At 42.8% G+C, this 11830-nt stretch overlaps 1 protein-coding gene across 1 annotated transcript; it reads right to left on the reverse strand.

Annotated features, from left to right (window-relative positions):
* Positions 1–726: 726 nt before the first annotated feature.
* GIMAP4 (GTPase, IMAP family member 4) lies at positions 727–6620 on the reverse strand. Its single transcript, XM_039230768.1, has 3 exons — positions 6534–6620; positions 5016–5096; positions 727–2474 (listed from the first exon to the last, which is right to left on the reverse strand). The coding sequence occupies exons 2-3, from the start codon at positions 5080–5082 to the stop codon at positions 1543–1545; spliced, it is 999 nt and encodes a 332-aa protein (XP_039086699.1). The 5' UTR covers positions 5083–5096; positions 6534–6620; the 3' UTR covers positions 727–1542.
* Between the last annotated feature and the right edge of the window lie 5210 nt (positions 6621–11830).

The raw sequence follows: 11830 nt of genomic DNA on the forward strand, positions 1-11830 counted from the left end.
ATTTGGTCCTTCCTTCCTGTGAATGAAGCTTTCTGCCAAACTACAAAATTGGGGGATGTTTTTGCCCTGAATGTTTAATCCTGCTTACCTCATATACATTTGTATTGAGGGCCTTTGCTTCCCTCTCTATTCTGAGTGCCTTTGCACCCCCCATCCTGTGGGACCTGGGACCCCCCTACTCTATCCTGGGAGCCTTCGCTCCTCCCTGCTCTATCCTGGGGTCCTAATCTTGTTTACCAAAACTTGGGTGTGAGCATCCTATGGCTATGTACTTCTTTATGCCTTGTTAACCCATTTGTGCAAGCCCCAGGAATTCCTAAGCTTATTCTGCACAGTTGAGAATCTGGCTGGAATCTTCCAAGGAAAAGGAAGAGAGATGTCTTGAAGGTAGACCAAGACTAGTTCCAAAATCATTTTGAACTTTTACCAAACAGTGAAACTCACCCCTGTGTTTTTAGAAGAGTAAACAAGGTGGGGCACCTGGGTGGCACAGTTGATTGAATGTCTGACTCCTGGTTTCAGCTCAGATCATGATATCACAGTTTGTGGGTTCGAGCACTGCATCAGGCTCTGTGCTAATGTGTGGAGCCTGCTTGGAATTCCCTCTATCTCTACCTCTCCCCTTTCATGTTCTCTCTATGTAAATAAAAAAAATAAATAAAATTTTAATACAGTAATAAAAAAAAGAAGTAACAAAGGTGTTTTCTAAGAAGAAGTGGACTCCAATTTTATAGAACTATGAGAGAACAGAAAAATTTTATTACAACAATAAGCAAACAATTCACTGGGTGGGGGCAGTATGTGCAGCAAGTAATGAAGGTTTGAAATGTTGGAGGTGAAGTGACAACAGTTTTACAAGAAAAGAGAGAACTGGTTATTCAGCAAATATGTTGTTTTGAGGTCGGTCAAAAAGTTGCTATAGATACATCTGAACACAGCAACTGTTGTTCTCTTATGTGTTGAATCTCTCCTTTACTCACTCTTTCTGGCATTTCATTTAGTTGAGTCCTGAGAGATGGATTTTCCAGACAACTCTTTGTTCTTCAATGGGCAGGTGATAAGGAACAATTTGAGTCCTTCTGTAAAAAATATAACTAAATACATTTTCACTCCTCTGGAAAAAATTCTATAAGCATCGATAGATTACTCAACTCGAAGAACCAATCTTTCTAACAAACCATATGGGTAAGGAGATCACTGTGTCCTAAAGGCAAAAATAAGTGAGTAGAAGCCACAGAGAGAGGATATACACCAATCTAGAAAGAATCTAGATGTTCCTTGGGGTAAACAGAGAATGTTTGGGGTCATCTGCTTAGAAGAGCATCATCACCTTCTACTCTGGAGTTCCACAAATTGAGAATTTGTCCCTCCCATGTTAAATCAATTAAACATCTACCAATCAACAGTGAACTTGATTATATCCCTAAGAGTCTGAGAGACAGAAGTGAGAGTGCTCCAACATTGGTGAATGAGTTTGGGGGTGGGGAGGTTGGCAGGGCCAGCAGAAAACGGGCAGGAAATGGGCAGATCTTTTCATTCTGGTTAATCTTCCATAAACAGGCGAGAGAAAAAAGGAAGAACCATCTTCAATGCTGACATGATCAAGTCAACTATCCTGTGCTGACTCTCAACTTCATATCTGGCATTTTGCTGCTTTATGGCATAGAGAGCCTCTCTCTCGGCCAATTCTCTCTCCATTTGTTCCATTCGTTTCTGCTGCTCTAGTTTATCCTCCAGCCTTCTGATTCTGTCTTCAAACTCCTTTCTTATCTGCACTCTCTCTCTCTCTAGCTCTTCTCTGTAACGTTCTTGCATTGCTAGAATTTGCTTCTGAATCTCCTCATCGGCCATTCGGTACATCTTGTTAGTGTAGCATCTTCCTTCGTTCTCGGCCACCACACGCTGGACCAGGGCCAGCAACTGGTCTCTCTGGACCTCCTGCTCGGCCCCCGTCGCGCGGTTGTTGAACACGCAGTAGCGATCCCCGAAATTGCCCATCAGCTCTCGGATGTCTTGCGGTGCTTCCTGTAAGTAATCGCGGAAAGGGATGCCATCCAAGTCGTCTTTCCGGGTGAATACGAGAATCATGTATCTCCTAGCTCTGACACCAAACATCTGCAGAATCTTCTCTGTGGCCTTGCGCTCTTCCGGCGTGTACCGGCCCAGCGGGACCACCAGGAGCAGAGCGTGAGGCCCCGGGGAGGTCAGGACGATGCAGTGAGCAATCTCCCTGCAGGTGTCAGCGTCCTGTGTCTCGGTGTCGAAAATGCCAGGTGTGTCCACCACCACAATTTCTCGTCCCCGCCACCTGCTGCTCCTTTTGCTACAGGTCTTGGTGACAGATATTGCGGCGAGGCTGGAAGGAAACACCTTCTCTCCAAGGATGCTGTTGCCCGTGGCACTCTTCCCTGCTCCTGTCTTACCCACCAAGACAAGTCTCAGCTGGGAATCTCGGCCAACTTCGTTCCTGAGCACTGGAACATCAGGAAAGAAAAGCCACAGCATTAGGGTGGGCCTCCAGCTGCCTCCCCTGCAGGGCCCCCCACTTCCCCTCACACCCCCTCCTCTGTTGCCCCAGGGTCCCTTCCCATAAGGGACTGCTGCACTCACAGGAACTCTATAGTAAGTCCTGCTAGAGAAGCCCCTTCAAAATCTACAGAATGTCTGATGGTACCCTTGCAATACTTGGTGAATGCTAAGGACTTTCCAGGGTTTGCTGGAGCTTCTTACTCTTACCTTCAGTAGCTAAGTAGTCCACAGAAGAGTGAACAAAATATTGTAGTTTAAGAAGAGAATTCTGAGCTGCTGCTGCTGGTAGCTGATCCTCTTAAGAGCAGTGCAGCAAGTAACACAAAATCTGACTTTGGGGCATCTCAGTGGGAGACCCCTCCCATTTATATTCAAAATGGAACTTTGCTTCTCCCATTAAGAAGCCAGCTGGGTGGGTTGCACAAGCCATCCCATCCTTACAGGGTACAAAAGGGATGCCTGTGTGAAAAGACAAAGTGTGCAACCATCCTGTCAGGGATTGTGACACGAGGGAGAACAAAATAATTTACATGTAAGGTAAAGGCCTTAACTTAGAATCCAGTGAAGTTTTTATAATCTAAATTAAGACATTAAAGAATTACAGGCAGAAAATATCAACAGTTCTCGAAAGTTATTATAAGATCTCTTGACATATAAAAAATGAAAGAAAGGAGCACCTGGGTGGCTCAATCAGTTGACTGTTGGACTCTTGATATTGACTCAGGTCATGATCCCAGGGTGGTAGGATCAAGTCCCACATGGGGCTAGACACTGAACGTGGAATATGCTTAAGATTCTCTCTCTCTCCTTTTTCCTGACTCCCTCTCACTCTCGTCGCCAAGTGGCACCTGTTTGGTTCAGTTAGTTGAGTGCCTGACTTTGACTCAGGTCATGATCTCTCTATTTATGGGATCCAGACCCACTTGGGGCTCTGTGCGGACATCTCAGAGCCTAGAGCCTGCTTCAGTTTCTATGTCTCCCTCTCTCTCTCTGCCCCTCACCTGCTCAATGTCTGTCTGTCTCTATATCAAAAAAAAAAAAAAAAAAAAAAAAAAAATAAAAGGGGGGGGTGCACCTGAGTGTCTCAGTTGGTTAAGTGTCCAACTTACTGAGGTCTGTGATTTCAAGCCAAACATTGGCTGTGTGCTGACTGCTCAGAGCCTGGTGTCTGCTTCAGATTCTGTGTCTCCCTCTCTCTCTGCCCCTTCCTTGTTCACTCTCTCTCTCTCTCTCTCAAAACTGAATAAATATTTTTTTAAATTTTTCAATAATAGAAATAATGGATTCAGTTGAGAGCATCAGTAGAGTTATATTTTCTAGCTTCACTAGATTATGCGTATTCTACTTCCAAGGAAAGTTCCGGGTAATACCAGCTCATCATAGCAATTCTCACATTTCTCAGAATAACTGTGCCTTAAGTTAAACACCAAATCATCTATACAGCTCTTCTGCATTTGTATTCAGTAGTTCATTGCATATCTCCTTACTGTGTCTATATAATCCCCATCTTCAGGATTTGTTAAAAACAGAACAATTCACCCCCTCCCCACCCTCCTGGAGGAAGTTAAGTCACAAGCACATTTGATTGTGATACACATTTGCGCCTGTTTAGGGGGCGCCTGGGTGGTTCAGTCGGTTAAGCGTCTAACTTCGGCTCAGGTCAGATCTCATGGTTCGCAGGCTCTGTGCTGATGTTTTGGATTCTGTGTCTCCCTCCTTCTCTGCCCCTCCCCCACTCATGCTCTGTCTTTCTCTGTCTCAAAAATAAATAAACTACTAAAAAAATTTTTGAAAGCCTGTTTTTCTGAGGAGGCAGACCCTGCCGGCACAGACCTTGAGTGAGGCTGCTTCCTGCATGAGGATACCTATATTATACCATCTTTACTGCTTGAACATAATGCATATATTATCACACTCACAATATTAGAGATACAATTATAAACTCCAATTTATTTCTCAGAGACAGCAACCGCATTTATCCAGTCTCGTAGACCCAAAATCAGTGTAGTGCCTTTGATTCTTCCCTTCCCTTCCCTTCCCTTCCCTTCCCTTCCTTTCCTTTTACCTTTCCTTCCCATATCCAGCCCGTCAGCACATTCTATTGGCTTCACCTGCAAATATGTCTGCTTCTCTCTCTCCACTTTGAAGGCCACCCCACTAAGTCCCCCTAACATCAGCATCCAGGACTACAGAATCTCCCAGCTGGTTCTCTGCTTCCATTTGTCCCACTTTGGGACAGCCTGAGGGCATCTCCCTAGTGAGGGGGAGTAGAAAAATCACAGTAGGAGAAACAGAAAGGCATTTTACCCAGAGAGGGTGGACTGGTAGACAGGAAAGGAAGAGCAGAGGAAATGAAGAAGAAATCAGATATGGTGATAGAAAACATTTGTCTCCAGCCAGATGGGGGCTGGCTGCCAGCACAGGAGAACCCCTCTGCTCACTGTCCTCTGCCAGCCTGGCCTGGGGGGACAGGATCAGGAACTCACCGATCTCACCACAGCTGCTCCTGGGGTCACCGGCGCTGCAGATTGGACCACAGTTGGAGGCTGCCATTGCAGTGTGAATTCCTGCCATAGAGAAGGATAACGTGTGGTTTTAGGGGGATGGAGGGTAACTGGGAGCCTCAAACTAGTGTACCCAACAGCTTCTTCTTTTCTGCAGACTTGCCATTGGTTTCTCTTCTGGAACTCTGTTGGCACTGCTTCAGGATGCCCTTCCCCTGGGTCACTGAGGATTTACTGACAGAGCCCTTCCACTGCCCTTAAGAAGCTAGCCTTGCCTAAACGACATATTCCTTGTTAATAAATTCCTTTCTTTGTCTTCTCTTTTAGTGCACTCTCCCTGCCTTTAAATACCCCTTTTCTGTAACTCAGTGGAACACCCCTCTATTTGCAGGATATGATGTTGGCTGATTCCTGAAACTTCCAGAAAACCAGTGATCTTGGCTGAATTTTCTTTCCTAACAGAATTACTGGTGCAGACTTTGATTAGGACAGGCTGAAAATGCTCATTGTTCAAGACAGGCTTCTCTGATGGGAAGCCATCACAACAAATGTACAACACTGTGATCAAGACAGACATTTCTCTTGTAAGAATTCTTTCTTCACCCCTTAAGGATAAAGGGTAGGAAAGAGTTTCTTGTAAACAGAGAAGGAAAATCACAGAATTTTTAAAATCAGCTTTGGGCACAAAGTTGGTGTTGGTGATGGGTGTTAGGGAGGGGAGGATAACAGAAATAGGGAAACAAAAGGTATTTGGGTGTTTCTTAAGGTCTTCTTCCAGCTGTGGGCTCTCTCTTCAATCTGGAATGCTGTGCTGTGTAGCCCAGCCCACATGTCAGATCAGAAGGCTGCACTTCTGGGGTGCTGACCTTGGGTGACTGAGTTCTCCTACTGCCTAAAGAACAGGCATTCATTGGTCTTCAGCTCCTCCTCAACTGCCAAGGGTCACCTGGGGGGGGGTAGAGGGTTACCTCCCTCATCTTACCCCCTAAGGTTTCCTCCTCCACAACTCTGAGTGGGGCTCAGAAATGGGTTGTCCCTGGGGAGGCAGGCTCCCAAGGGGCAGCTCTGAGAAGACAGTCAGCCTGGTAACAGAATTTCTGAATCTGACTGTGTGCTGGCTCTGAGGCAAGGGACAGTGAGCTGTGATTCTTCCATCTCCCTTCTGCTTCCCACAGAGCTCATTCTGTCTGCTCGCCCAACTCTATTCCTGAGAGCTTCAAGTCTATTTATGCATTCTATAAATAATGAGAGGAATAACTTATTTGTACAAGTATCCTGTAGGCAGTAATCCCTGAAAGACGATTGATTTGTAGGGCTCAGCCCTCAAAACAGGTTACAACCTAAAGTCAGAAAAAACAGGAAACAGAAACCAACAAGAAACAGAGTCTGAAAGCACTTTTGCCCGGAGGTTTAAGATGTACGTCCAGGGGAGAGGTCCCCTCTCCACCAAAATCACACATTACCCTCTGTCCACTCCCCCAAGTACCCCTTTTCTCTTACCTGGAAAATTTGGTTCCTGCTCCCTTCTCTAACTTAGAAGACAATACTAAGCCAGAATGTTGAGGAAAAAGAGAGAGGAAGTGAGAGGAGGAGCTTTCCAAACTTGCTCATGCAAGAGACCTGCCCACTTCATCATCTAGCCTCTCAGATAGAACTTCCTGCAATTATGGATTTCATTTTTGCAGTCCAATAGGGTAGCTATTAACCACGTGGGCTGTTGACTACATGAAGTGTGATGAGTGTGATTGCAGAATTGAATGTTTACTTTTATTTCACCTAAATTCATTTTTAAAGGTTTTATTTTTAAATAATCTCTCTAAGGCAAACCATGAAAGACTCTTGAATGCTGACAAAAACTGAGGACTGATGGATGTGGGTGGGAGGGGGGATGGGCATGGAGGAGGACACTTGTGAGGATGAGCACTGAGTGTTATATGGAAACTAATTTGACAATAAACTATTTGTAAAAAAAAAAAAAGAATAATATTAAATAAATAAATAAATAAATAAATAATCTCTCTACCCAGTGTGGGGTTCGAACGTACAACCTGGAGATCAAGAGTTGCACACTACACTGGCTGAGCCAGCCAAGCACCTCTATTTGAATTAATGTAAAGTTCGACAACCACATCTGCCTTATAAATACCATATTCAGCCATGCAGACTCTACAAGGAAGGACACAATACGGGCTATGCTGGGACATTCTGGAAAAACTGCTGAGTCAAAACAAGAGAGCTGCCAGCTATTCTGAAAAGCCTGTGGTTCCTGACCCCACGTCTCAGCACAACAGGTCTTCCAGCCCAACAACTGCTCCTGCTGCTTAGGTCTGTGTCAGTGTAGGCAGCCACTACCTCCTCTCCTTCCTCCCTGGGATAGGGGAGACAGAGTTGCTATTTCCAAGGTATTCTGGTTGAAGTAAGAGAAGGAACTTATCTTCATTTAACTAATTAGGATAGGTCCAAAGTCACCCTGTGAGATGGTGCACAGAACATTTGCAATTGGCTAATGATTGACATCTGACTCTGTCTTCCATGAAAATGTAAACTGTGAGAGTATTGTCAAGGGGGGAAGGGTCCCAGTTCCCTAGACACATGGATCCCATTATTTTTTTTTACCTATATGTTAGTTTTTCAGATATCTTTACTTTCTTTGTTTTTTAAAAGAAAGTTAATCTTAAAGTGGGAAACCTGAGTGGCTCAGTCAGTTAATCATCTAACTTCGACTCATGTCATGATCTCACTGCTCATGGTTTTGAGCCCCACGTTGAGATCTGTGCTGATAGCTCATTGCTTAGAGCCTCTTTGGATTTTGTGTCTCCCTCCCTCTGCCCCTTCCCGACTCGCATTCTGTCTCTCTCTCTGAAAAATGAAAATCTTGTTTTTTAAAGTTTATTTATGTAGGTCTGGGAGAGAGAGAGAGAGAGAGAGAGAGAGCTGCAGTGGAGGTGTAGGGAGAGGGAGGCTCCCAAGCAGACTCCATGCTTTCAGTGCAGAACCAGATGTAGGACTTGATCTCATGAACAGTGAGGTATGCCTTGAGTTAAATCAAGATTCCGGTGCTTAACCAACTGAGCCACCTCAGAAGCCCCATTATGGATCCCATTATAGAAGAGGTGCCAATCTACAATTATATCCCATAACTGAGACTTTATTAGAGTGCATAGGAGTTGAGTGATTATACAAACTAATAACTCCAAAATGATAAAATAGAATCATAAATATCTCTGAGGACAGTATGTGGTCACCCTGTGTATACAAGTACAAGGTAACTACTCTAAAATAGGAGACAAGGCATAGCAGAGCACTAGCAGTGAGGATAAGAAACTTTTCAGAACAGCATAAGCTAAATAACAAGGACAAGACAGGCAAACAAAGGGAGTCAAGAGAACAGTCAGGATGTGAACACACTATTTTGATTCTGAAGTAATTTAAAGAGAGAAAGAGTAGGATTATATTTTGTTTCTAAGCTTAAGGCCAGCTAGAAGGTTGTTTCTCTATTTACGTGTGACGGTGAGAGAGAGATTGACATAAAATATAATAAAAATTTTATGTACTATTAAATCCCTAGACCATTTCTTAGATATTCTTTATTTGGGTTACAAGGATCACTACACATAGGGAAATTCTCTGTTATGGGTTACACTTATAATGACACACAGGTTTGAGCTAGATCTCTCACAATAAGCCAAGTGTAGAGGGAAATTTCTAGCTTTAAAGCCTTCTATTAGAAAAGAGGGTGCCTGGGTAACACAGTTGGTTAAGCGTGTGACTCATGGTCGTTCATGACCAAGGTCATGATCTCACAGACTGTGGATTCATGACGCTCTCTCAAAAATAAATAAACAATAAAAAATTCTTTAAAGATATAAAAAAAATCTAAAAGTAATCATTTGATGTACCACATTTAAACATTGCAAAAGAAACAGCCAAATGGACTTAAATTAAGAAGAATAAAGGGTCAGGGAGCCTTGGTGGCTAAGTCGGTTAAGCGTCCGACTTTCACTTAGGTCATGATCTCGCAGTTCGTGGGTTCGAGCCCCGCGTCGGGCTCTGTGCTGACTGCCAGCTCAGAGCCTGGAGCCTGTTTCAGAGTCTGTGACTCCCTCTCTCTCTGACCCTCCCCTGCTCACGCTGTCTCTCTCTCTCTCTCTCTCCTAGAAATAAATAAAACATTTAAAAATAAATTAAATAAATAAATAAATAAATAATGTTGGGTAAATTAGACCGCCACATGCAAAAGATTAAAAGTGAACCCCTGTCTTACACCATGCACAAAATTAACTCAAAATGGGCGAACTACTTGAATGTAAGACTTGAAAACCTAAAAGTCCTAGAAAAAAACAGGCACTGAATTCATTCACATTGGTCTTGGTGATGATTTTTTTGAAACTGACACCAAAGGCAAGAGCAGTAAAAGTAAAAATAGGCAGGAGGGAATGCATCCAAGTACAAAGCTCCAACAGAGCAAAGGAATCTTTCCACAAAGTCAAACGCAGTACGAGAAAATCCTGGTAAATCATATATCTGATAAAAGGCTAACATCCCAAGTATAGGAAGAACTCCTGTATCTCAACAGAGAAAAGCAAACTGTTTGATTTAAAAATGTGCAGAAGATCTGAATAGACATTTCTTAAAAAAAAGAAAAAGCATACAGAGAGCTAACAGATACACAAGAAGATACTCAAAATCATTAATCCTCAAGGAATGCAAATCAAAACAACAACGAGATATCACCTTACATCTGATAAAATGGCGAGTATCTAAAACCCATGAACTAACAAAAGTTGGCAAAGATTGTGGGGGAAAAAGGAGGGCTTTTGCACTTCTGGTTGGAATGCGAACTGGAGCAAACACTGTGGAAATCAGTATGGAGATTCCTCAAAAAATTACAAATAGAGCTACCATATGATTCAGTGAAACCACTTCTGGGTATTTATCTCAAGAAAGCAACACACTAACTGGAAAAGATGTCTGCATCCCCATTTTCATTGTAGCATTATTTATAATAAGTGTCCACTGGATAAGTGGATAGAAAAATCACAGCATGTGTGTGTGTGTGTGTGTGTGTGTGTGTGTGTGTGTGTGTAATGGATATTAGTCACCAAAAAACCCCCACCAAAATTCAATTTTTGCCATTTGCAACAACATGGATGGATGTCAAGAAAATTATGCACAGTGAAATAAGACAGAGAAAAACAAATATTTATGATCTCCCTTATTATGGAATCTAAAAAAACAAAACAAAACAAAAAAAAACAAACAAGAGAAACTCATTGATACAAGAATAGGTTGGCGGTTCCCAGATGTGAGGGAATGGGTGACACTGGGGAAAGGGGTCAAAAGATAAAAAATAAAGTATAATGAATATATCATGAATACCCATATATAGACTGGTAGAAAATAGCAAGACTGCTAGAATATTTTTAATTGATTATTCAATGTATTTTAAAGGGGATGAATTTTACTTTATGTAAATCATAATTCAATAAAGCTGAAAATTGCAGTATTTTGGCACAATTGGATGCAATTAAGATAATCAATTGTGGTAGATTTCCATGATGTTTTTTCATTTACTCATGTATTTTGAGATAGAGAGAGCATGCATAGGAGAGGGGCAGAGAGAGAGGGAGAGAGAGATTCCAAGCAGGCTCCACGCTGTCAATGCAGAGCCCTACATGGGGCTTGAACTCACAAACCATGAGATCATGACCTGGGTCAAAGTTATCATTTGGACATTTAAACTACTGAACCACCCAGAAGCTCCAACATGATATACAATCATGCAAAACTGGACACAAGCTGTCACACTACGTGTGTCCATGACTTGTAACAATATGAATTTGTGTCTTTTCTCACCCAGAGATTGAATCTATTCCCTTGGAGCTCAAAACCTCAACGGTTTTGCAGTTTGCTTTTGACAATGTCTGCTCCTTTAAGCATTTCTTGTTTCTGCTTTGTAATTTGACACCTTTTCCCAACCCATGTCCTCCTTCTCACCCATTCAAAAATATCTGTAACGCTTTACTAGAAATGAAATAATAAAGAGATGAGAGGATGATTCTATGCACCTCACAGTTCAGTCCCCAGGAAGTCTGTGGTCTACGTTAGCCAGTTACCCAATTCCCAGAACCTTCTCAACAGAACAAGCACAGTTGTTGTAAATTTACCTGTGCATAACCACACTTCTTTCTTGTCTTGGCCACAAACATTTCATAACACATCGTCTTCTGTTTTTGTCTCACCCGTTACACAGAGCTGTGAATACCTCACAGGATACGTGGTTAAGGTAAAAGGTAATGATCCCTATGCAGCCCTACCCTGGAAACCTAATTAAGCACGGGCTTGAGTTGAGTAAATAGACCAGTGAGGGCTGTCCACTTGACTCTGACTTTCAGGGTCCTAACAATGGAGCTTTTAAAAGCCCAAAGTGCTTATAGAAACCTAGTAGGTCGATTTCTTATTGCCTATTTGAAGTAATACCAACTTGTAATTTGAATTCGAATGTCTCTTTTCTCAAGTTGTGAATGGGCACAAATGATGCCTAGTAATTAACATCAAAGGAGTTTGCACATTCTCTCTTACTACATTTTATTTCTATACAACAGGAAATCAGGGATCTCAAAGTCAAGATGGCAAACTGGCCATACGCTGACCATTGTGGAAAATGGATTAGTATAAACTGTAGACCACAGACAGGAACACATGTCAGGAGAGCCTGGGCGTACGTGCATCGCACAAGCAGTCTCGACAGGTCTCTGGAAGGCAGAGAGGATGTCAGACCTGAAACCACAAAACTC

Source organism: Hyaena hyaena, unplaced genomic scaffold (assembly GCF_003009895.1).
Source record: "Hyaena hyaena isolate Hyena2069 unplaced genomic scaffold, ASM300989v1 scaffold_50, whole genome shotgun sequence".
NCBI lineage: Eukaryota > Metazoa > Chordata > Mammalia > Carnivora > Hyaenidae > Hyaena > Hyaena hyaena.

Excerpts from the sequence above, each read along its gene's own strand:
- GIMAP4 (XM_039230768.1), bottom strand. The coding sequence starts at position 5,082 with ATGGCAGCCTCCAACTGTGGTCCAATCTGCAGCGCCGGTGACCCCAGG. Across the intron at positions 2,475-5,015 it reads GAGCAGCTGTGGTGAGATCG|TGCTCAGGAACGAAGTTGGC; the intron begins GTGAGTTCCTGA and ends CTGATGTTCCAG.